A 27,083-nucleotide genomic window follows, 5' to 3' on the forward strand; every position below is an offset into this window, starting at 1 on the left:
AGTTCACAAATGCTGCTCTCTTCAGACAATTCTCTTCAGGCACTCAACATTTCTAATTCAGCTACCGAAATTCGTAAGATTATTAATTTTTAATTAAATTTTTGAATATTCTTTTTTTAAACACTAAATAAAAAAACTTTCTTGTCAGCATCTATAAAAACCATGAAGCCTTTAATGTCAACGGTTTCATGGCATCTTGAATGCATATTTTTCTAGTCCCTTCAAATGCCAGAAGTTACATAAAACTTTAGAACAAATGTAACTCAACAGACGTGGGGACACATACGGACGTACGAGTATTAAGATGAGCCAAAAACAATGCTACCTTCTCCTGCTTCGACCAAAATGGTTAAACATCATTTTTTTTTTAATTTATATTTTTTATAAATAATTTATTTATTTAACAACTACCCACTTTACTGTGCACTGACAATTTCAATAGAATTTCTATTGGAAAAACTCACTTTTCCGTAAATTTGGTGCCATTTGGGATGCTGAAAAAACTGTTCAAAATTTCTCAGAATCAGGTGTATTGGAAAACTTGTTTTGACTAATTAGACTAAGGCTAACTAATTAGACTATGGATGATACCCTACCAGTTTACGCACTAATTAACTCGGGAGTAATCACATGAAAAGCACTGCAAACAATCAACCAACCAATATGGACTAAAAAAAAATACGAAAAACTTTTAGTAGACTGGCAACTCTTACAGCAAATACCTTCCGACCGTACAGAATTGCAGCGGACAGAGGGTAACGGGTACCCGCTGTCAAAATCAGAACACATTTAATAGCATGAAATTACACAGAATTGCAGGCGTGGACTGACTTCTTGCCGTCGATTATTTTTAAATATTAGAGTCTATATAGAGTTCTATTTTCTCCGAGTGGTTAAGACTCAGGGTTGCTTTTCTGATTACTTAATGATAATTTATTTGTTTACGAGCAACAACAAGCAAATAATATTCAATTTTCACAAGAAACCCTGCAAATGAATGCAAAATAAATTAGAAAAGGAGTTGCTTCGCAAATATTTTTTTTTTTTTTTTTTATTTTTTTTTTTTTCTTGTTTCCTCCTCTCGGGAGCATAGGTCTTCGACAAGACATTTGTCTTGCATTGGTTACGTTGATCTATTTGATTTCTGACAGGGTAGGTGATTAGCATGCCACTACCAGGCGGCAAATATATTTATGGAAAACGAAAAGATTTTACTACAAAATTAATTTTATTGTAACCACGAAATGTGAGCTGAAAACCGGCCCGTCGCAATTGTATTGAAACGACCAGATTTGATCACCACCCGTCAACCCGTTGCCTGCTGTCCCGCGGCTATTCTGTGGCTTAAATAAAGCCACAAATTCTTAAGCATTTTTTTATATTTTTTCTCTTGAGCGGTCAGCTCTATCATAACATATTATTAATTATTTTTGTACTTTTCTTATAAGGGATCAAATTTTTCAGTCCCTTAGGTGTCCGCGAGTGTACACTCTATATTAATGCCTACCTGACGTCGAACATAGTCCACAAGCCCTTCCATACACGGCTCCATGCAGAATGAGTGCTGGCATGGCAACAATTTTGGTATGCGATACCGATCAAGGCACACACAACAGGTCAATAGTTGCTCAAATTGCTCCATTTTTCACTGAAATAAAAAGAAATACATGCAAATTAGCTAAATTACTATGAATAGGGCTAAGCCGCAACTATTTTAATTAATTTATTATTTATTAATTTAGATTATATTAAAGAAAAATGCATTCCAACAATATTTCAGTCTTGTATTACACTGTGCGACAGTGATATTATACTTTTATGGAGACCTAGTACAACTTGTTGGTATAGGAAAACTAAGAAAATATATACCCCAATATACCCCCAAAATCTCATTTTATGGCCATAAAACCGTTTTTCAGTAGGTTGATGTGAACAATCACTCCTAACTTCGTCAATTTCCATTCGATTTCGAATTTGTTTTTTTGGTTCGAAAGAACAAAAACAAACCTTTTTGACAGTGTGTTGACAATTTTTCTGAAATGACAACTGACGAGACTGTAGACGGAAGTATTTGGAATTTTTTTTAATTTTTCTCTATTTTTTCAACTTTGACATAATTTTTACGATATTATCCGTTATTGACGATTTGTTTTAGTACACTACTGTTATAGTAAATTTAATTTTGCGTCGAATGAGCTATATTTGACTGTAATTGAATTTAAATTAATAGAGTTGTGTGAGTTTTAAGATTTTTTTTTTCACTAATTTGGTATGTAGGTAAATTCTCAAAGTAACAGCGGTAGAAATGGCTGAAGTGTGATAATTGCCCCTCTTCTATCTGTTGATGATGGTTTTTAGTCCAAATAATGAACAACGCTGATAAATAATTGTAGTGTACAAAGGTTTCATAAACCATTTGGCATGCTTCTCTCAAGCGTATGACAACAACAACTAGCAATCTACGAGTATATCCAGCAAGTTCTGAGGACAGAAGATTCAATATTCGGCATAAGGATTTACTTAGAGTTTTAAAATATTTGTTTTTAGTTTTTTTTATCATTTTAGGATTTAGATAGGTAGGCAGGTGAAATGCTTGAAGAACTGGCATTCTACAAGTGGCACAAACATTTGTGAAATTTGAAAATTGAATTCTGAAAACTGCGGTACAGAGTTTTTAAGGTGAAATATCTTGAGTTATATTTAATACTTTTATAAATCACTTTTTTAATTTTTTTTTTAGGGTATATTTTATTTTAATACAAGTTTTATTAATACCATTTTTTTTTTAATAAAATTTAGTTTTTTGGTTTGACATTTTTGGGGAAAAAATTATTTTTAATTTTTGATGAAATGCCTCTGTTAGATTTCTATTCTTATATTTTCATTAATATCTGAGACTATGATGAGTAATCTCTGCAAACTAATTTTTAAAACGATTGCCGACAATGTCCAAAATAGTTGGATCGCTTGACATGGAGTCGCTCATTTATACATCGTATACATCCAGAGTCTTTCAAGCTAAAATTTCTTTTTTAAATTCAACTTAAGCACATATTTTAAATGAGAATTCATTATCTATTTGTTGTCATATGTAGAAGACGCTGTTCATTTTATGAAAGAAAAATATTATTTCCAAATGTCCCTCGCATGAGTGCTTACTTCAATTCTTGTTGGTGGAATTTTCTATGACCTTTCGGCATCCTTTGTTAGTTGTTTGGCCGAGCTTTTCCGGCTACAGGTGGTAGTGTGCATCTTGCTGTTCTTCCCCAAATGAAGTGACCTGCAGTTTAATGCCGCCTCCAGCTAGGAGATGGTTAGTTTTGAGGTGGTATGAGGAGTTTTTTCATGGCAGAAATACAGTCGGAGATTTGCCATTGCCAATCGAGCGCCAATCGCTATTAGAGAAAATCTCTCTTATCATTTTTTGTTTGCTGATCACAATGGGTTAAGAACACGGGCTCCACTGAATGGTAGTCACGGTCGCATTCATCCACTCTTTAAGGCCACAGAAAATTTAGTAATGCGAAGACATATACTACATACACATACATACATGCATATCAACCAAACTACGATCAACCATTCTAGTATTTAATAAGATAAATTTTTTCAGCTTATAAAATTTAAACAATTTCAAGATTTTCTAATTACACTTTTGTATGAAAACGAAATGCCGGAAAGCTAAAAACTCAAAGTAGCCCTTGAAATTGAAGGTGAATGAAAAGCAATACAAATAATTAGCATGTAAAATCTAAATCTAAATTTTACTTATCTCAATTAGCAACACATTCAGCTAGGCACAAAAGGCGTACAATGTCGATGATATTCGTACATTACATGCACAGCTAAGTATGTATATGCATGCATACATACGTGTATAAGTGCAGTATGTTAAAATACATTTACTCTGTAATCATTTTGTTTTTGTTTTTATTTAAATTTTTATTTTTCCTTAGTCTATATATATATTCGCCTCTATCTTATCGCCTTCTCCTTCTTGCTCTTTCTCTCCACCACACGCTCACACTCTCACTCTCTCTCTCTCTAAGTATCCCTTACATCGCTTCTGTATCGTGAAATTCTTATTTATCAGCTAGGAACTATAACGTCTTTTTACGCACTTTGAATCTCGATGACAATGACATTTACTTTTAATTAAAAAACAATTGTTTTTGCAAAATATTTCATTACAACTATTCAAGCAATCACACCAAATAGCAATGCATAGTAGCATGGAAAAACTGTGAACAAAACCAACACAAATGAGTGTAAACATCGGAGAGATTAATTTCTACTTATATGTGGTATATGTATATGTATATGTGTGTGCAGAGTATTTTTAACAATGACAGAGAACAATATGGCAGTGACCGGAAGCTTTCGCATTGACGTCTGCTCTAGGAAATTAGCAAAATATATACGACTAAAATACTAGCATACAACAACACTTGAGGTTGATTTCGTTGATTCGTTGTCAAACTGATACTAAAGCAAATTTTACTTTAAACATTTTCTTGTCTACACAGAGCTCAAAGGATGTACAACATGAAATTTATGAACAGATTTTTTTCGTGGCCCACGATGTTTTCGATTGCATCACAATGGGTAATAAATAAATACATACACATACACACAGCTTTGCTTAAAATAATAGAAGCGAGATATATTTGGAAGTTCTGACTGTTTTTTTTATATATTTTTTTAAATTTTAATTTTAGCAAATTATTTATAAAATGCAGTGCATTCTACAGCGAAAATCATCTAAATTTAAGTTACCAATTTTGTGCACAATTTAAAAAAATGCAACAAATTTTCATCAAAATCATCAACTTGTAAGCTTCTCATTAAGGACGCACTAATCAGTTCTGCAAATCAAAGATGGAATAGGCAAACATGGCCAAGGCTAAATTTACGCCTGTCCAAGAGTATTATAAAACTAAGTAGACTTCAAATTAGGACCTTAGTAGGGGCCCTCACAGGACATTGTCTCATAAGAAATCATGCAAGGAGATTAAGCGTTTATACGCATGATTTCTGTCGTAGGTGCAGAAATGAGGAGGAGTTGGAAACAATTCAACATCTTTTTTGCACATGCCCGGCTCTAGCCAGAAGCAGGAACCGGTTTTTAAAATCCTACTTCTTAACGAATATAGATAATCTATACACTTTAGGTATCAACAACCTTTTGCGCTTTGTCAAAAGCTCAGGATGGTTCAATATGGAGAGGGAAATGTAGCCCAGCTCCCGCGGCTCACAGCGCACCCATTTCGTGGTCTAAGCGGCATCGTTGTCTCTATGTGCCTTGCGGCTGCCAAACCTAACCTAACCTTCACAATTTCTAAACAGAATTTTAGAAACATTTTGAGTCTGCAACGCTATGGCGCATTGAAGTTTGGTGTAACAAAGTGCAAGCTTGACGCTACCGCGCATTTCCATTGAAGTTTTATAGTTTTTTTTTTATTATTATATTTTTTTTATTATTATTTTTTTTTATTATTTTTTTTTGGCTTTTTCCGCTTCGAAACCATTTTTATATGGAAAAAAGAATTTTGCTTTTTTTTTACATTTTGCACAAAGTTTGAAACTTTGATTTATATGATGTTGGCTGTAGTGTGAACTTCACTTTTATTAAAATTTAGTTAAAATTAAATAACAAAACTGAATCGTCAAATATATCACATTTCTATTATTTTGAACACAGATGTACATATTGAACCTTGAAAATGCCGCACTACCATCTTAACATTTCGCAACCAACAGAATTTTAGTTCAAATTTAGGGCTTCTATACAAACCATTCATTTTGTGTTATCTTATACGAGTAAAACATCTTTCAATCAACGTTGCTTATAATTTCAAATTCTTCCTTTATTACTAGCAGATGGCATAACGCACCCATCTGAAGAATCGTCCGGCAATTGTGACCGACTCAAAATGCTAGACGCGCAGCATCGCTGCTAAGCCAAAATAAGCATAGCCTTAGCACACTGAATTCTGTCATAACGGAGCACTGTCTTATAGGCAGACGAGCTCAGCAGCTAGACGTGTACACGCATGACTCTTGCAGAAACTGCTTAGATGATAAAAGGGAAAATACCACTTTACATCTTCTGTGACCCTGTCCTACTCTATCCAGACGAAAATTCACCATTTTAGGTAGACATTTTTTTAATGAGTTTGAGGATCTTGACACTGCGGCAATCGGGAATCTTCTAAAGTATTTGAAACAGTCACATTGGTTTTCGGGAAATGAGGGCAAGCCTCGCTGTATCCGAATAGGCTATAGCCTGAGTGTGTCTCATAGTGGATACTGCTATCACCTACCTAACTTACTAGCAGATGTCAGGGACTTTAGAGACTCTTGTGCCCAGAAAATCGCTTAACTTCGACCTCGTTTGCTGTAATTTCAAATTTCAGGAAAGAAAAAATAATGGAATTTGCTGAACTGACCGCAAACTCTTTGATGATATGTATGCAAAAAATTCATACGGTATTCCATCAGAAGAAAATGTGTATTTATTTTTACTTATGAAATTGAAACTTTAAAATAATTTGCTCTATATGTAGTACACCAGTGTTCGCAATAATAGCAGCGCGACATAATGGATAGTTTTGACTGCTGATTATATTTATTTTTTTAAATATTTATTTTCGCTAGTTTTTTTTATAAAAATATAAAATAGTTTTCTCTATACACCAGTCTTCATAATAATTGCACCTTGACGATTTGGATAGTTTAGACCACTGATTAAATTTAAAAAAAAAAACAATATATTTTTTTATAAAAATATAAAATATTTTTCTCTATACTTTTCTCTCTCTGGTATAGCTAAAACCATTTTTTTTAATTTTTTTATTTTATTTTATTTTTTTTTTATAAAAATATCGTCCATTTCCCACCAAAAACTATATTACACTTTCGAACTTTGTAAAATATTGTGTTTAATTTTTTTTTATAAAAATGTGAAATTATTTTTTATAAACACCAGTGTACACAATAATAGCAGCGTGACGTATTGGATAGTTTTGACTGCTGATTAATTTAAAAAACAAAAAAAAAAAAACAAAAAATATTATTTTTTATTATTTTCTCTATACTTTTCTCTCTCTGGTATAGTTAAAAACAATTTTTTTTTTATTTTTTTATCTCAGTTTTGTTGTTAATGTTACAACACAAGCTATATTACCCACAGCTTCGAACTTTGTAAAAAATTGTGCTTAATTTGTTTTTATAAAAATATACAATAATTTTCTGTGTACACCAGTGTTCATAATAATAGCAGTGCGACATATTGGATGGTTTTGACTACTGATTAAATAAAAATAATAATTCTTTTTTAACCTTTTAATTTTTTGTAAAAAATTTTTTTCTTTCATTTTTTTTTAAGTTTCATTTTTAAATTTTGTTTTTTTTTTGTTTATTATTTAATTTTTTATTTATTTATTTCATTTATTTTTTTCTTTTTTTATAAGAATATAGTCCATTTTACAACCAAAGCTATTATATACAGTTTCGAACTTTGTGAAAAATTCTGTTTAATTTGTTTCTTTTGTGAAAATATAAACTAATTTTCTCTCTACACCAATTTTCACATTAATAGTAGCATGACATATTAGATACTGCTTAAATTAAAAAGCAAAAAAATTGTATACAAATATAAAATAAAAAATATTGGATAGTTTGGATTACTGATTAAAAACAAAAAATATATTAAAAATATTTTTTTTTTGGTTTTTAATTGTTTTTTAATTTTTTTTGGAAAATTTTTTTTTTATAAAAATGTAGTCCATTTTACAACAAAAACAATATAGACACAGTTTCGAACTTTGTGAAAATTTGTGTTTAATTTTTTTTTTGTAAACATATAAAAAAAAACAAATAAATTGTATAAAAATATTATATAAAAAATATTGGATAGTTTTGACTTTATTTTTTAATTGTTTTTTAATTTTGTTTTTTAATGTTTTTTTTTAATTTTAAAAAATTTTTTTTTAATTTCTTTTTAATTTTTTTTGTAAGAATATACAACAAAAGTTGTATTTCGCAATTTCCAGTTTGTACAAATTAAAAAAAATCATCAAAATTTCACGCAACTAGGATTGGAATTTGGTATAAAATTATGCCAGTTTAAAGTGGCTCAAGTGGCGCTGATTTTTGATTTTTGTTTTTGTTTTTTTTTTTTGTTTTGTATATACCATTTGCTTCCATATAACGAATACTCGAAATTTAATTAACGTGGAGAAAATGCACAAGACGGGCAGCAAAAAGAAAATGTTAAAAATCAATGAGATTTTTCAGCCATTTGAAACTGGCATAATTTTTACACCAGAATTTAAGAGGCTACACAACTGTGTACTTGGAATTTTTCTAGAAATTCCAGCTAAAATGTTTGAAATTATGATTAGAAATTGATAAAATTAAAGTTAATGGCGTATATATAAACAACATAAGATACGCTGATGACACAACTTTAATATCGGACAGCATGGAAGGACTCCAACGACTGGTCGATAGTGTGACAAAACAAAGCCAAATATATGGTTGGAAAATCAATGTCAATAAGAAAAAATGTATGTCAATCAGTCGTAAGCATGTCTAAAATAATCTCACACTGACAAGTAATAACATGCCGATTGAACGGGTTAATGAATTTAAGTACCTTGGCCGATATATTAATGATACATGCGATGATTCAATGGAAATTAAATGCCGCATAGAAATGGCTAGAGCTTTCTATAAATACAGCAGCGTTCTAAAAAACCATAATTTTAATTTAAACTTAAAAATACGTTTTTTTAGATGTTATGTCAGTTTTGTTGTATAGCATGGAAACTTGGACGATGAAAGTTTCTGATATAAATCGCATAGAAGCATTCGAAATGTGGATACTAAGAAGAATACTTAAAATTCCGTGGACCGACCGTGTCTCAAGCTCTGAAGTGCTTCGAAGAGTAAATAGTAAAAGAGAGCTTCTACGGTACATTAAACGCAGAAAAACAGCCTACCTGGGTCATATAAGTATACTGCAAGGAAAAATTGAAGAAAGACGAGGCATCGGAAGAAAAAAATTATCCTGGCTGCGAAATATACGTCAATGGATCGGAGTCTAAAATATCGGTCATCTTTTGGAGCCCGAAACAGAGACGCTTTTTCAAATAGGACCAAAAAATTGATAAAAATGTTTTTATTTTTGTGAGCATATTTGTTAAGTTTTATTGTATTCATTTAATTTTGTATGCATAAAATTTTATAGTTACATTATATTTTATACATGATCGCTTACATTCGCTAACGAATTGCAAATAAAGAAGAAGAAAATTTTTAAAAAAGTTTTAAGCTTTAATTGTATTAATAATGAATTATTATTATTTATTATTAAAAAATGTAAATAAATACATATTTTTTTTTAAATAATTTATTTTTATTAATTACTATTTTTTTATTATTAATATTAAAAAATGTATTCGATTTAAAGAAAAAGTCACACTATATCGCTCTGCTATTATTGTGAACACAGGTGTGCATTTTGGTTTTTGAAAATATTTGATATTTTGGTGAAGGAATATCAGATCGAAAACAGCTTCCGGCAAACGCGCGATGTATTCTTATTAAAAAATTAAAGTGTTCACACTTTTTTCCGAATAAGGGAACCCCCTTTCTTACTTTACATTTCGGCAATGTAGTTTCAACGCACACCATCACGCGCAGCCGCCTATTCTTGACCCTTTCGAAGTAGTTATATAAATCTCGCTCATCTCTAAAGCTAATAAAAACGTAGCCAGCAACTTTTAGTTCGCTGTAAATTCTTACTCTTTTAACCACTCAAAGAAACACTGAAAATGTGCATTCACACACACACATACCAGTATGTATGTGTGGATATATTTTGGTAAAAAAAAGTCGACTTTTTACTTATCACATTTTATGCAATAAGCTTTTAAATTCCAAATTCCATTCATTGCTTTGGCAAATTAGATTTCAACTTCTATCCTCTGTCCCATTCCATTTGCGTTTCAGTGCAAAGGAATTTTGTGCATTTCACTGCGCTCTGCAAATAACTGCATTAAGAGCAGGAATTTGACACTAATAACTACAAAAATATTTTTGGCACGCATTTCTAAGCAAACAGGTCCGATAGCACCCAGCAGCTGCAGCCGATTTCTGCAAATCAAATTCATACACATTTATATGATATTTTAGTGGCGCCACGGGCCGGTGCAACCAACTCACCAATTTTGGTGCCCACATCAAAAATCTGCTGCACACTGTGCACTTTCTATTCTTTTTTTTGTTTTGTTTTTTGAACGCTTTGCGGTTTCTATTTTTTTTTTTTTTCTCTCAACGACTAGAATTTTGAATTACCACTACGGTAATATTTTCAATATTTTTGAAAACTTTTAATACTAAATCACAAAAATGTATGCGTTTTGAACGCACTTTCTAAAGAGTTACTTGTGTAAATTTATATTACTTTTTTTTGTTTTTTTTTCGTTAAAGGCAATAGTTTTTCAAATTTTTTTCAACTAATTTTCGTTTTCATTTTTTTTTTCTTTTTCTTTAATGAGGTATCACAACATTTTAAAGCTTTTTGATTCCAACACTTAACGGTTTAAAGTCGACGGATTTTCGTTTCACGTTTCTACGAATGCATTTTTATGTATTCCACAAATAAAATGCAATAAGAGTAAAATATGCGATTTATTTTTTTTTTAGGTTTGAACAATCAAAAAAATATTTGATATTTATAATAAGACTTTATTCGCAAACATCCGCACGCGCGCGAACTGTTTCAATTTAAAGCATCAAATGAACTGGTTTGAAAATTTGAAAAAATCTTAAGCGCATCTGCTATGCGGCGCTACAAAAATATCTTCTGAAAATGAGAAAAGTCCGAGAAGACGACGTGAAAAGCAAATGAGGAAATTGAAAATCAAGGAAAATTAATGAAACATCAACTGCGTGTGTACATAATGAATCTAGAAGGTACATGATCTAAATATACGTATGTACATGTATATATGTGTGTGTGCATGTATGTGCATGGTTGTAAGTGTTTAGTATTACATACACATGCCGCTGCTTGTGCGTATTTCAGGAACAGATTCATGGCAGAACTGTCCCCCAGTGAGAATAAACAAAATCTTTACAAGCAGTCAGGTCTTTACTTTGTGTTAAATAGTGTTTAACTGAAGGAACTTTAACTGATAGCAAGTTAAGGGTGTGGCTGTTAATGGAATCGGGTATGGTTTGTAATACTTGGATAATTGGATTTTAAAAATAGGTGAATAAATAAATAAATTATATGATAGCCTAACATTTTAGTACTAAACAAACTTTGTGAATAAAATTTGGTTAAAATACACAAAGTGGGCGGTGGGCGCACATAAACCCCAAATTAATAGAGCGTTAACGCCCCTCATCACACAATGGCTAACATCCGCCTGCATTTATCCCACGAAAAAGTGGACGTGGCCTGAAGTTGTAGGGCCATCCATTTGTGGGATAGACAAGTTGAAGGCGCAAAACTTCATTTGGATGAGAAGCTCGAATTTAACATCCGTCGAGAATGAGAGATCTGCATATGAGCGATTCCCTGTGAAGTCAAACAAGTTTTTTTGATATTTACGTACATTTTTCTGAAAATTGGTTTGTGTGAATAATGAGAAGTAAAGTGCAAAAATCTAAAAAAAACATTAATAATTTTAATAAATGTTGAAAAACAAAATAATTTGTTACCATTAAAATTTTTTAGTATAAAATATTGTTAAAAAAAATTAACGAATGAAAAGAATTAAAAAAAATGAATTAATGACAAACATTTTTTTTTTACTTTTGAGAATAAAATATGCTTTAAAAAAATTTTTTTTAGGTAAAAATATAGTTATAATCAATGTCGAAACATAAAAAAATTATGCTTTAAAAAAATAGCTATCAATGTTGAAAAATAAAATAGTTTGTTAGCATTAAAACATTTTAGAATAAAATATTCTTTAAAAAAAAAATTAATAAGTGAAAAAAATTAGAAAAAAATTAATGATTGAAAATTTTTCTTTTTTTGCTTTTGAGAATAAAATATGCTTTAAAAACATTTTTTTAGGAAAAAATATAGTTATAATCAATGTTGAAAATAAAAAAATTATGCTTTAAAAAAATTTTAATGCTATATTTTTTTTATGTTTAATAAAATATTAAAGCTAAAATTTTTTTTCGGCATTAAAATTTTTTAGTATAAAATATTTCTTAAAACAATTTTTTTTTTCATTCATTAATTTTTTTTACTTTTATAGAATAAAATATATTTTAAAAGCATTTTTTTACGAAAAAAATATAGTTAAAAAAAATTAGTTTTGGTTTTTACTTTTTTAGGATAAAATTTGTTTAAAAACAATTTTTTTTTACTTTTTGGAAATAAAATGGGTTTGAAAAAAAATTTTTTTAGGATAAAATATTCTTTAAAAACAATTTCTTTTTTTCTGCTTTAAAAACATATTTTTACGAAAAAAAAAATAAAGTTAAAAAAACATAGTTTTTGTTTTTACTTTTTTAGTAATATATAAAATTTGTTTAAACATTTTTTTTTATTCATTCATTTTTTTACGTTTTGGGAGCAAAATGTGTTTTAATAAAAAAATGTTTGGTATAAAATATAGTTTACATTTTTTTTTTTTTTGGAAAATATTTTTTAGGAAAAAACAAATTTTTTTTGTTAAACGTTTTCGGAACATTTTATGTTTTTGCCTTCATTAATTTTTTTTTACTTTTTTAGGATAAAATATGTTTAAAAAAATTTATTTTATGCTTTAATGTTTTTTTTTTACTTTTGAGAATAAAATATTCTTTAAAAAATATTTTTAGCAAAAAATATAGTTTTCGTGTTTACTTCTATAGGACAAAATTTGTTTAAAATTTTTTTTTTTATTCATTAATTTTTATTTTTTATTTTTTGAGAATAAAATGTGCTTTAAAAATTTTTTTCAGGAAAAAATATAGTTGAAAAAATTTTTTTTAGGAATTATTTTTGAAAGAAAATAAAATTTTGCGGTTAAACGTTATGTTTTTGCCATTTTTGAGAAATGCTCCCTAATTTTGGGAGAAAAAATTAAAAAAACAAAAATTTAAAACTTTGAGAGTGTTGAAAATTTCAGTAGTTTTTAAAATGAAATAATACATTTTTTAACATTTTAAAAACCACTGAGTTTTTCAATACTTCTCAAAATTTAAAAATTTATGTTTTTTCATTTTTTCTCCCAAATTACGGAGTGTTTTTCAAAAACATGTGAGTGTTTTTTTATATATATTTTATTTTAAAAATTAAATTTTTGCAAACATAATTTTTTTCCCAAAAAAAAATTGTTTTTAACTACATATATTTTATATTTGTTGTATATTTATATTTGTTTTTAACTATATTTACCAAAAAAAATTGTTTGAAAAACAAAATTATCGAAAAAAAATTTTTTTTTTAATTTCCGAAAATGTTTGACAAAAACTTTCCCAAAAAGTTTTAATAAAAAAATTTTTTTTTAAATTTTTTTTTTAATTTCCGAAAATGTTTAACCGAAATATTTTTCTTAACAATGTATAATAATCAAATCGAAAAAAAAACTTTAAGTATATTTTATGCTACAAAAGTAAAAGCATTAAAATGTTAAAAAATGCATTATTTCACTTTAAAAAACTACCAAATTTTTTCAATTTTTAATTATCGTTTATCTCAAAATTTAAATTTTTTTTTAAATTTTTCCAGTTTATAGTACTTCTTATTATACACACAAAACGATTTTCGGAAAAATTTGCGTATATATCCAAACTACTTGCATGACTGCTCATATGTGAAAAATTTACATATTATATATAGAATTTAAGATAATTGAGTCTTACAAAAATGACAAAAACAAAAATTTTTCCAAAATTTAAAAAAAAAATGTATTTTTTGTTTAGAATTTTGTTGTAAACTATGTTTTACTCTGAAAAAGTAAAAAAAAAATATAATAATATAATTAAAAACAGTAAAAAATAACCGAAGATGTTTTGCTTTGAAAAACTCGATAACAAAATTTTCAACACTGAATGCATCACAAAATTACTCTTTTTTTAAATTCTTCCAGTTTAGTTCTTATTAAAAGTAAAGCCTGCAAATAAACCAATTTTCAGAAAAATGTACGACAATATCAAAAATATCTGGATCATTTGACATGGGCCATATGAGCCCCAAATGGAGCTCTTTGAAGGCCTTAATGAACTATTAATTGAACGAAAAATATGTCTTTGGTGTTGGTTACCCCAATCTTAATTCACATTTTTTATTAAAAATTATTATTATATTATATTATACCAATAGCTTCATCATCTCTCGCGACAAAGACAAACTTCCAAGCCCCCTAATCTGAAAAATTTGTTTATTTTTCAATCACCAATTAGACATATTTCCATTGACCATCAATTGTCCAAAGCCAGAAAGATGCTAAGTAGTATTTTGGCCTTGCCAATAAGGGAACTAATCCTCTATTTGTTTTCTGCGTGTTGCGAACTTGTCACTTCATTACTGGTACCCTGACAATTTTGTAACAAAGTTCCGGAAGCTTTCATTGTCACTCATTGTTTCTCTTCTAACTTAGTAATGCAAGCAACAAAAGTTAATCTTTCCATTCCACACATCTTTTCTCTGCATAAAGAAATAATCTAGCGAATTATTTTCTTAATTGCACCGTAGCTGAGAGCTCGGGTGGGTTGTATGTTATATATGTATGGGGAAGTATATATGTATATAAAGTACAGTGCTTACGCATATTAGCAAATTTTATTAAACTAAAATCGAATTTACACGCTCTCTCACACACTCACGCTCCCAACTACGCATTTGACGTGTAGCTCTCCAAGTACCCAGCTGTGAAAACGGGAGCAATCTCTTAAAACGCATAATTCTATATTGCGAATTGTGTGGCTGTTACTAAGTGTAAGTGTGTACGTGGAACTAAATGGAGTGAAAGAAGTAGTTGGCAAGGCGCCCAAAGGTAGTTGATCACTTTGAGGGAAGTTGAAGTTGATGCTTATATTGAAAGCTGCTGCGTCGAATCAAAATTGAGAATTTATAATTCAAGTTACTTTATGTTTAAAACATTTTATATTTATTTATTTATATTCAAAACAAGTAAAGAAAGCTCTAGGTTTAAGGGGAACCGAACTTTAAGGCACCTTTCTGGTCTAGAATTTCGAAAAAATATAATAAATTTTGTTTTTTTTGAATGTTATGATAGTTTATACTTTCAAAAATATACTTGCAAAATTTTTATATTAAAATTCGTTGTAGTTTAGACGTTACAGTTCTTTAAAACGAGGCCGGTTTGGAGTACGACGCCCAGGTATAAGAGCATTAACCTAGAAGAAGAGCATAACTAAGAAGCTATTTTTTCCGAGTTGGCGTTGGTAATTTCTCAAAAAGTACCATTGATTTGAATTTTTAATATGTTATTGAGTAGACTTGTGGCTCTCGCGGGTAGCAGAACTATAATTTTGTAATAAATTTTTCTATTTTTTTAAGAGCGAGAACGTGAAAAACTCGTTTGTTTTGTTTTTCCAATAAACAGATAAAATATTTAACTTAACTTAACTTAACTTAACTTAACTTAACTTAACTTAACTTAACTTAACTTAACTTAACTTAACTTAACTTAACTTAACTTAACTTAACTTAACTTAACTTAACTTAACTTAACTTAACTTAACTTAACTTAACTTAACTTAACTTAACTTAACTTAACTTAACTTAACTTAACTTAACTTAACTTAACTTAACTTAACTTAACTTAACTTAACTTAACTTAACTTAACTTAACTTAACTTAACTTAACTTAACTTAACTTAACTTAACTTAAATTAACTTAACTTAACTTAAATTAACTTAACTTAACTTAACTTAACTTAACTTAACTTAACTTAACTTAACTTAACTTAACTTAACTTAACTTAACTTAACTTAACTTAACTTAACTTAACTTAACTTAACTTAACTTAACTTAACTTAACTTAACTTAACTTAACTTAACTTAACTTAACTTAACTTAACTTAACTTAACTTAACTTAACTTAACTTAACTTAACTTAACTTAACTTAACTTAACTTAACTTAACTTAACTTAACTTAACTTAACTTAACTTAACTTAACTTAACTTAACTTAACTTAACTTAACTTAACTTAACTTAACTTAACTTAACTTAACTTAACTTAACTTAACTTAACTTAACTTAACTTAACTTAACTTAACTTAACTTAACTCAACTTATTTTTTTTTTATTATCTCCATTAAAAAAATTTTTTTTTGTAAATAAAGAATTGATCTAACGATTTTCAATTGATACCGATTGTTTTTCTTCAATTTTTAACGCCTTCAATTTTCACGTCTCTGGACCAGAAAAGTGCCTTAAATACTCGACATATATTTTTAGTAGACTTAAGGGGGTAGTTTTTGGTTTACGTATTCCAAAAGGTGCTTGTTTAGAGGCGAAGAACTTTAAATTTGCTGGTTTGATAGTTCTCCCTTGTTTTAAAGTTTGTTGGGCTTAACAAACCGTTCCCGCCAAACAAGCATTTGCAAATTTCTTCAGATTTATTTTGAAAAACAACTTTAAGCTCGCGATGCTAATCGATAAGCCACTGTTAAAACATCATTACATCCAGGAACAGTCACTTCTTGGTGCGCTTTATGAACCAGTGCAATTGCTGGTACCCTCGTTCACGAAATTTGACTCCCTTAGACTATTTTCTCGCCATCAAATCAGAAACAATTGAGCACTCGGAAGTCAATATGCGACATGTCATCAAGTCAGTTCATATAAACTTCACCAATAACAAAGTGACTCATTACCCAATAACACTGCTGGGTGCCGCAATACCACATGCAAACACTGCAAAATACCTTGGTATAATCCATCTGACGATAAAGAAAATGAAATGGCTAATGGTGTAATGGAGTATTGGACGAAAATCAAAGCTATCCATATATATATATATAAGAAAATAACTATAAGTATATAAAAAAATGATAAAACCTTTGTGGCCTTATGGCGCGCAACTATGGGGTTGCGCCAGTCAAAGTAATATTAATATAATTCAATGGCTCCAGAATAAAATCCTTGGAGATATTCTCCACTCACCTTGGTTCGGATATTCATCGTGACCTCAAGAGCCCTACGATCGCTGAAGAAATTAGAAAACAAGCAGAAGCCTACTCCATCAAGCTTCAAAGGCATGTGAATGAGGAGGCTAGCAAACTCTTCAACACCTCAGGCTTAACCGGACAACTTAACTGAATTAAACCACATGATATGGTAAGATGGCTAAAACTTAAGGGGACCCGGTGGTCTAGAAATTTCAAAAAATTGATTTTTGGTTTTTTCGATATTTCGAGGTACTAAACCTTAAGAATATATGTACTGTGAAATTTTCATGCGGAAATTCCCAATACTATAGCGTCTACAGCCCATTTTTTAAATCATTAAAATTAAAAAAAAAATTTTTTCATTTTTGTATGTAAAAGAAGTTAAAAAACCAAAACAAAAAAAGTTTTTGCGAAAATACAGCGTGAAGAAGAGTGTGTCAAAATTGGATCTCCATATGTGTGAATCTTGAATTTTGGAATATTCAATTCCACCGATTTTCGGATTTCCAATTTTTTTTTTTTGCAAAAGTTTTGATAATTGATCTTACTGAATTAGGATCTTCAAAATTCAATGGTATCCTCCGTTTTGCCATATTGGCTGCAATGTTTGAATCACTAGTACATAAATATTTAGGTTTAATAAGGGAACTGGGTCTAAATGCGGTACTGTGATGAGTAGAGAGCACAAAAGATCAAGAGGTCGAAGTGCAAACTTCAAGCAAATCTAAATAATTAGGTCAATGCCATATAGACACACTCCATCAGCATTTACAGCAATACTGCGAGCCGAGGTTTTAATATTTCCCACCGAAATGAATGCATTCGGATCACAAAACTGGTACAAAATATATGCAGAGTGGTATGATTGCCTGAGCAGTAGCCTCAACAAGTTAACTTGTACATAGAAGCACTTTTGGCTAGGGACTGTGCGAAGCTAATACAGATCCAAAGTGGACTAGTTGCGCAATAGTTTGCAGACAATGTGACTGATTGCGGGATATATTTCCTTATGTGAATATATGTAAACTCATATACCTATACACACACACCCATTTGTGTACTCGTATAAACTGGCGTTCGATTGCGCGCACCAACAGTGATTTGTTGGTGTAAAGTACTGGGTGTTACACTGAAGCGACAACAAACTACAGGCAATGTGATCATTTGCCATTAGGCGGATATAAATAGGTGCGGTCTGGTCTATGAATGTGTATGATCAATTACATATGTAGATACATATTAAAAACCATGTACTAGGGTGATCGTGTAGTTGCCTCATTTCAATGTTCGGGAACGAATATTCGTAAAAGGGGCTGTTTGAAAGTTCGGCTGATTCGGAAATAAATAAATAAATTAGATCTGCTGAAATTAAAAACAATTTTTATGTGGAAGTTACTATTCATCGTATGCAACGAGTTTTGAAACCGCATTCTAATCTGAAATATGTAGAACGAGTATCTAAACCTTAGCTAACCACACGACACAAGCAGGCCAAATTGAGATTTGCAGAAAAATACCAATTTTGTGAGGATGAATAGGAAAAGTACTTTTTTCCGATGAGAAAAAATTCAATCTGAATAGACCAGATGGTTTGCAACTGTATTTGCTTGATGAATCTCTGTCATGGTTTAGGCAGCCATTGGTGTCACATCCACAAAAATGAATAGTGTCAAGTATATGAATTTCTCCTACTTTTTGAAGTGAAACTTCTTAGGCGTCAATGGACGAGCGAGAATGGAGAGTCAAATTTCAAGGCCATGCTACGTTTCGGGCATTTTCGTTCCGGGGGAGAGAAAAAAAATATAACGTAGAGGAAAAGGAGAGAGAGAGAGCTAAACCTTATATACATCTTAGATACACTTTAGGCTAATTTTCCTGAGTTTTTCCTTAAAGCTGCTAATTTGTAGTGAGATATAACACTGCCTACTTTTGGCGCTTATTTGTTGGTGCAAACTTGTAGGAAATATATTTTTGGTGCCTACTTTTTGGCGTTTTATTTCTTTGGTGCCTACTGTTTCGGGCATTTTTGGGTCGCAATTTTTTTGGCGTTTGTTTTTGGTGCCTACTTTTTGGCGCTTATTTCCGCTCGGAGTAATGCGCGTTGTAGCCACGGTTTGCGTCCGGCGTTCACCTACACCAGTCAACCCTTCTCCGTTTTTTGTAAATTTTGCCTATTTGTATTCTCTGCAAATGTTGTGAATTTATTTAGATATATATTCTTTGTTGTTGTTGTTGTAGCAGCATAAACATTCCCCATACTTACATACGGTGAATGCTGCTGGAGTGACAGTCCTTGGCCGGATATAAATCCGGGTCGTTTCGGTCACGTAGAACCGACTGTCGTGGAAAAGACATTCTTTGTCTCTCTCTCTCTATCATTCTCTCTCGGCTCTCTCCCTCTTTCTTTGTCTGACTTTAAAGTTTCACTTCTGTTATGTGTACTACGCTATATGCACTTTTTTTATGACAATTTCGATAAGGAGTGGATTTTCCAGCATAACAACGCAGCCGTTCATGCCTCAAATGTAACAAAATAGTTTTTGACAGCAAAAAAAATACCAATTTTAGAATGGTCTGCCTGCAGCCTTGACCTGAAGCCAATCGAAAATGCATGGGCAATACTTTCTCAATCGTTTTCGCAAATGAAAGACAGTTTGATAGCGCTAAAAGCCTTAGAAATGCGATTACTAATTTAATTTATGAAAATATAAGGTTGTCAAAAAAGTCTTGCGGTATTTTTATTGAATTTTCAATTGTTCATAAAATTGGTTATAATAATGCGATTTAAGTCAAATATGCGCCGTTTTGTTCGATGACGAGTTCCCAACGAGATGCCAACGTCATAATGCCCCTCTTATAGATGCTCGCTTCCCTATTGTCAAAAAACTCGGAGAGCCAATTTTCACAGGACTCTCTTGTGGACAACTTCCGGCTACCAAGCGCGTTCGCCATGGACAGAAATAGGTGGTAATCACTTGGTGCGAGATCCGGACTATACGGTGGATGCAAAAGAACCTCCCATCCGAGCTCCCGGATCTTCTGGCGCGTCACCAAAGATGTGTGTGGCCTGGCGTTGTCCTGATGGAAGACAATTCGGCCTCTGTTGATCAAAGATGACCTCTTCTGCATGAGTGCTGCATTCAAGCGGTCCAGTTGCTGGCAGTACAGGTCCGAATTGAGCGTTTGGCCATAGGGGAGCAGCTCATAGTGGATGATTTCCTGCCAATCCCACCAAACACACAGAAGAACCTTCCTGGTCGTCAATCCAGGCTTGGCCACCGTCTGGGCAGCTTCACTGCTTTTCGACCACGACCGTTTGCGCTTCACGTTGTCGTAAGTGACCCACTTTTCATCGCCAGTCACCATCCGCTTCAAAAACGGGTCGATTTTGTTGCGATTCAGAAGCGATTCGCATGCATCCATACGGGCAAAAATGTTTTTTTGCGTCAAGTCGTGTGCCACCCATACATCGAGCTTCTTTTTGAATCCAAGCTTCTTCAAATGGTTTATGACGGTTTGATGACTCATGCCCAGCTCTTAGCCGATGCTACGGCTGCTACTATGCCGGTCTCTTTCGATCAATTCAGCGATTTTATCGCAATTTTCGACGACACGCCTTCCGGACCGTGGCGCATATTCGATCACCTCTGCACCAGAACGAAAACGTTGAAACCATCGTTGTGCGGTGGAAATGGAAACTGTATCGGGCCCATAAACTGCACAAATTTTATTGGCAGCATGAGATGCATTTTTGCCTTTATCGTAGTAGTACTGTAAAATATGCCGTATTTTCTCTTTATTTTGCTCCATGTTTGCGACGCTATGACTCACGAACGACTAAAAGCAAACAACAATTAATCAAACACGTATTAGCACGTGAAAAGAGCTTTCCAAAAAGCTCTAGCGTGAACCGATGCGACGAATACAACTAGAACTACGCGCTTGCAAAGACAAGCTTGCGGAAATACCGCAAGACTTTTTTGACAACCTTATATTATAAAAAAAACTTAATCAAATCGATACCTTGAGGACTTCGACAAGTTATAATCAAAGGAGAATCACACAAATTACTAAACTCCAAATTATAAACTAATCCCAAGATTTCTATTTGTTTCTTTTACGAGGCCAGTTCAATAAGTATCCGTGTTTGATGGCAGAGGGCGCTCCTGAGGTAAGTTGGTATTAGCATCGTATGCGGTCATCTATCAAACGAGGACAAAACAAATTAAGATGGAAAAAGGGCAGCATCGTTCAGTAATTGGCTTTTTGTTTTTGGATGGGAAATAATGCGAGGAGATAAAAGCAAAGCTGTATACTGTCTATAGGAACTCTTCGCCGTCTATGACCACAGAAGAATATCAGTTTTTGATGAGGAGCAACCAGGACGCCCGGTAGACGTGGCTACCGAGGAAATCATTCAAAAAGTCCACGACATGATTCTCGCTGATCGACGAACGAAAGTGCGCGAAGTAACAGAGGCCATAGGTGTGTTGACCAGAATGGTCATTCATATTTTACCTGATAAGCTGGCGACGAAAAAATTGTCGGCCCGCTGAGTGCCGTGATTGCTCGCGATGGACAACAAGCGGATGCGACTGTTAACTCCGAAGCAGTGTTTGGAGCAATTCAAACGAGATCTGAATGATCTTTTGCATTGAGTTGTCATCGCTGATGAAACCTGGATTCATCATTACATACCAGAAACTAAACGACAATCAAAATAATGGATTTCTTCCGGTGAATCTGATCCAAAGAAGGTGAAGACAGTCGCATCGGCCGGAAAGGTCATGGCGACCAGTTTTTGGAATGCGAACGATCACTGGACAATCCTACAGAGAGTTATTGGACCGCTTTCAAAAAAAAATTTAAGGAGACACGGCCATATTTGGGGAAAAAGAAGGTCCTGTTTCACTACGCTAATGCACCAACATATTCAACCGGAGTTGAATTTACCCGATCTGGCTCTCTGCGACTTTTTCTTGTTCCCTAACATGAAGAAATGGCTCACGAGAAAAAAGTTTAGTTCAAACGAAGTAGTCATCGCCGAGACAGAGGCGTGTTTTGGAGAGTTCGACAAATCCTATTTGTTCCTATTTTTTGGAAGGGTTAAAAAGGCATTGGGAGAAGTGTATCTTTCTAAAAAGGAACTACGTTGAAAAATAGAATTTTTTTTTAAATGGTGTCTTCATTTCTAAGACGGGTACTTATTGAACTCCCCGTCGTATTTAATACAGATTCTCAGAGGACATGGTGGCGTTCTTGCGTACCAGCACCATTTTAATATAGCAGTTACTTCGACCTGCCCTGAGTGTCACATCGAAGATGAGAGTGCAGAACACCTGATATTTCACTGCGCCAGATTTTTCGAAATGCGTTCCGAGCTCGCAAATGTCCTCGACGTTGTGCCCGTCACCAGACAACCTGATACCGCAAATAAATGCTGGACTAGAAAGAGAAATGGGAAGCAGTAAAAAAATTTGCAGAAAGAATTGTAATAAAACTCCATAACAAAGAATGAAAGCACAAAGCGGAAGCGAGGCGAATGCGCGCGAGATGGAACATCCAACAGACGCGTCATCCAAAGAACCCGATTTGAAGCCGATCACTTGTAGGGATAACAGACGACAAGTACGAATGCCTAGGGTAAGCCGCAGGTCGAACCCAAAGAGGCGACAAATCGATATCGAGCAACGATATTGAAACTTTCCGATGCCCCATTGGTCAGGAAGTAAGGGAGGCTATTGATGGAGTATGGGGGTTACGCAGTTAGGAGAGCAACCTAGGCGCAAGTACAACGTGTGTCTGAAAGACACAAACACTGCTACGCCTTGATGAAATGCTTTTAGCAGTCCCAGGGTGAAATCAGCTGAGAGGGGAGGAATGCTGTAGTGTTAGTGGGAGCATACCCGCATACAACTGGTGTGACGGCACCTTGGATGATGTTTCTGACATTTTCGATTTTAAGTTCTCTGCGGAAAAAAACATACATATATATTACTTTATATCATCCCAATGTCAGTAACTAACAGTTTTTTTATTTATCTATTAATTTATCTAAATTTTATGTATATTAATTCGAAGATTTTCGTTATTAATGGGATGACGTGTTTAGAAGTCCTTTTCTTTCATTACCGGACTGCCTTAGACCAAAGAAAATATGTTTACCCAGGTTTCGTTGAGATATTTAAATTTTTAGTCGAGTTAGTTTTTGGTCAGACAGACGAAAAGTCAAAATTCTGAACATTTTTGGTATTTGCTTAGATGTCTAAATATCTGCTTCGATTCACTTTCAAATGAATTCCCTTTATGTGAAAATAATAATAAAAACAAAAACAAAAATTATAAAATCCCAGTAGGCTGTTGTGCACGGGTTTGCGTTTTCACCCTGAGGGATTTCCATTTCACCAAAGGGTTACACACACACATATGCATGTACGCATTCACATATAGCCATGAGCATTTTTAGTTATATGTGCGTGTGTGCGCCTTCAAGTAAATCATTGATTTGTACATCCGCACATGGTGCTGCTCGTTAATTTGTGTATATACATACAGACATACGTATGTACATATACAAATAAGTGTGTATACTTAAAAATAAAATTTGCCGAAACCGGCAAGCTACGAGTATTGCTGACGTAAATAGTTTTAGTTTTTCTTTGCGTGTTCTCTCTTCCTCTTTATTTTATTTATTTAAATATATATTTTTTGAATGCGAATAGATTCTAAATTTTTCAATGTCTTCTCAGCTTGTAATCGTCTATTTCCCGTTTTCATCTATTGTACTTTTGTAATCGGTACATCTTTTTTTACATTACATTCTCAAAATTGAATGAAAATTTTTACTAGAATTTTGCTAGAAATTCTAAATAAAAAGTTGGAATTTTTGATGAAAATGGGTTGAAATTTTCAAAGTTTTAATTTTTAATTTGAAGGGAATATTTTTACTTTGAGTTTTATATCCATAAGAGGGGGATTTTCGAATAGAATTCTTTTGAAATTCTAAGTAAAAAGTTTGCAATTTTTATGAAAATTTGTTGAATTTTTCAAAATTTCAATTTTTAGATTGATGAAATTTGTTTGAGTTTTTATAAATTTTAAAATTTGAGTTTTATTTCGATTTGATTGTTCTATGGATTACGAATGGGAATTTCGACAAGAATTTGGAAGTTAAAAATTCTAAATTTAACGTTTGAAATTTCGGTGAAAATTTGTTCAATATTCTAAAATTTTAATTTAATGAAAATTTTTTGCATTTTTGAAAATTTTAAACTCTGAGTTGTATATCCATTTGGTCGTAGTATAGATTAGGAATGGGAATTTCGACAAGAATTTTGAAGTTAAAAATTCTAAATAAAATGTTTGAAATTTTGATGAAAATTTGTTCAATTTTTCAAAATTTTAATTTTGAGATTGATGAAATTTTTTTTAATTTATGTAAACTTTAAACTTTGAGTTTTATATCGATTTGGTTGCGGAATGAATTGGAAATAGGAATTTCGGCTGGGATTTTGAAGTGAAAAATTCTAAATAAAAAGTTTGAAATTTTTATTAAAATTTGTTAAATTTAATTTTTAATTTGATGAAAATTTATTTACTTTGAGCTTTATATCGATTTGATTGTAGCATAGATTAGGAATGGGAATTTCGACTAGAATTTTTCTGGAACTACTAAATAAAAGATTTGAACTTTTGATGAAAATGAGTAAAAATTTTCAAAATTTTAATTTTTAATTTTTGATGATTTTTTTTTTAATTTTTGTAAACTTTAAAGTTTGAGTTTTATATCGATTTGATTGTTCTATGGATTAGAAATGGGAATTTCGACAAGAGTTTTGAAGTTAAAAATTCTAAATAAAAAGTTTGAAATTTTCATGAAAATTTATTCAATTTTTCAAAATTTTAATTTAATGAAAATTTTTTGAATTTTTGAAAATTTTAAACTCTGAGCTGTACATCGATATGGTCGTAGTATAGATCAAGAATGGGAATTTCAACTAGAATTTTGCTAGAAGTTCTAAACAAAAAGTTTGAAATTTTGATGAAAATTTGTTTAATTTTTCAAAATTTAATTTTGATGAACATTTGTTAAATTTTTTATTTGATGAAACTTTTTTAATTTTTGAAAATTTTAAACTTTGAGTTTTATATTGATTTGATGGTAGATTAGGAATGGGAATTTCGACTAGAATTTGAAGTTAAAAGTTCTTAAGTAAAATTTTGAAATTTTGATGAAAATTTGTTGAAATTTTCAAATTTTTAATTTTTAGTTTGATGAAAATTTGTTTAATTTTTGAAAATTTTAAACTTTGCGCTGTATTTCGATTCGGTTGTAGTATGCGCCATGAAGCTATAATTATATGAAGGTGACGTACGATGTTTCATTTTCACCCTGCGTCAGCCATCTTCACCTACTTAATAAATCCGTGAAGTCCTCTTGGAGAAGCTACTTTTTATTTCTAGGTCAGCCACGCTCTACAGGTTGGCCGTAGCCAGTGTAGGAAAGGTTTGGCCGCGAGCCAAACTCGAAGCGGTCATTAAGGAAGAAATTCCAAGCAGATCTCGAGCTCGGGTTTGGATGCCGGCCATGCCGGCAGAGCCGAACAAAATCGAGCAAATGTTCAAAACATGTAATAGCGACCTGCCAACTCACAACTGGAAGGTAGGGAAAGTAGAAGAGCCAATAGAGGGAAGAAGACAGGTGATGCTCATCCTCAATGGAGAATCGCTTGCCCCACTGGCGCAAAAAAATAATGTTGTAAGGTTCGGATTTGTTGACGCAACCATTCGGATCTATCGCAGCGACGAACCGGCTTTGGTCTCAGATGAGGAGGGTGACAAACCCGGCTTGCGTAGTGATACGGAAGAAGGGTTGGTCTGCAGCCAGAGCTCAACCGATTCCGAGAGGCAGACCGGTGTGGGGCCGCTTTTCAACGCAGAGGATCTCCTCGCTGACACTGAGGGTGGGAAGATCTCGGAGGAGGACGTTGATGTCACGATGGTGGAGACGAAACGGATAGATTCACATGAAGCTGATCCAAATTAATCTGCACCACTTTAAACTTGCGTCCGCGCAGCTTTCCGTCCGCTTGGCTGCCGGTGGACTTGACGTAGCCCTCATTCAAGAGCCACTCGGAGTGAAGGGCTTCAACCTAATTGCCGTACAAAACACAGCTCAGTAGCGGCCACTTGGTGGCGGCAAGCACCGAGCTTGGGAAAACCGGCTTTTGGCTAGCCTCCGCCTATATGGCCCACGAAAAAGACGCCCCGCCGGAAGAGTTTCGGGTGCCCGTGAAAGAGGCAGCTCTGAAGAAGAAACATTTGGTTGTCTCCTGCGACGCAAATGCACATAACACCCTGTGTGGGAGTAGCGACACTAACGCTAGAGAACTATCTTGCGCGGGGATTAGACCAATCCTGCGCTTCATAAGAGCCTCAAAATGGTTTCATGAAAGTAAATAAACAAGGTTTGCGTGTCGCACGGTGGTATCACAAAGGACCTGTGAGGTCTAAGTAAGTTGGTCATACGGAGCGACTACCACCATAACTTAACCTAACCCTACTTTTTATTTCAGAGCAAATTCTAAAGAAATAATTATCTAATAAATAGAAATAAAAACTTTTGCTAAAAAAGTTAGTTAATTATTTATTTATTTACTTAAGCCTATGAATTCTAATTATTCAATTTAATGATTCAATTAACATTGGCTGAATGACCGAAAACAGACGAAAGCTTTGGAGTTGTTGTTGTTGTTGTTGTTGAGGTGGTTGAACATTTCTGAGCTGAAAATACTCCTAATTAGTGGCCAGCACCGTTTTATTACCACTATCTCGTGTGAAGATGATGTTATTTTTTTTGTTTTTTTTTTTTTTTTGTTTCCAAGTCAGATCCATTTAGTGAGGTCCAGTATAGCAGCAAATCC

At 32.4% G+C, this 27,083-nt stretch overlaps 1 protein-coding gene across 6 annotated transcripts in view; it reads right to left on the reverse strand.

Annotated features, from left to right (window-relative positions):
* Nucleotides 1-27,083, reverse strand: part of LOC129246254 (RING finger protein nhl-1) — a 110,056-nt gene that overhangs the window by 40,988 nt on the left and 41,985 nt on the right. For 5 of the 6 annotated variants that reach the window (XM_054884920.1, XM_054884924.1, XM_054884922.1 and 2 more), the window contains one exon: nt 1,508-1,648. In XM_054884920.1, coding sequence (XP_054740895.1) covers nt 1,508-1,642 — 135 coding nt within the window. In that variant the 5' untranslated portion in view covers nt 1,643-1,648. Of the gene's footprint in view, nt 1-1,507; nt 1,649-10,230; nt 10,465-27,083 lie in introns of those variants that run through there. The other variant, XM_054884921.1, reaches the window with a different exon arrangement.

Source organism: Anastrepha obliqua, chromosome 4 (assembly GCF_027943255.1).
Source record: "Anastrepha obliqua isolate idAnaObli1 chromosome 4, idAnaObli1_1.0, whole genome shotgun sequence".
Lineage (NCBI taxonomy): Eukaryota > Metazoa > Arthropoda > Insecta > Diptera > Tephritidae > Anastrepha > Anastrepha obliqua.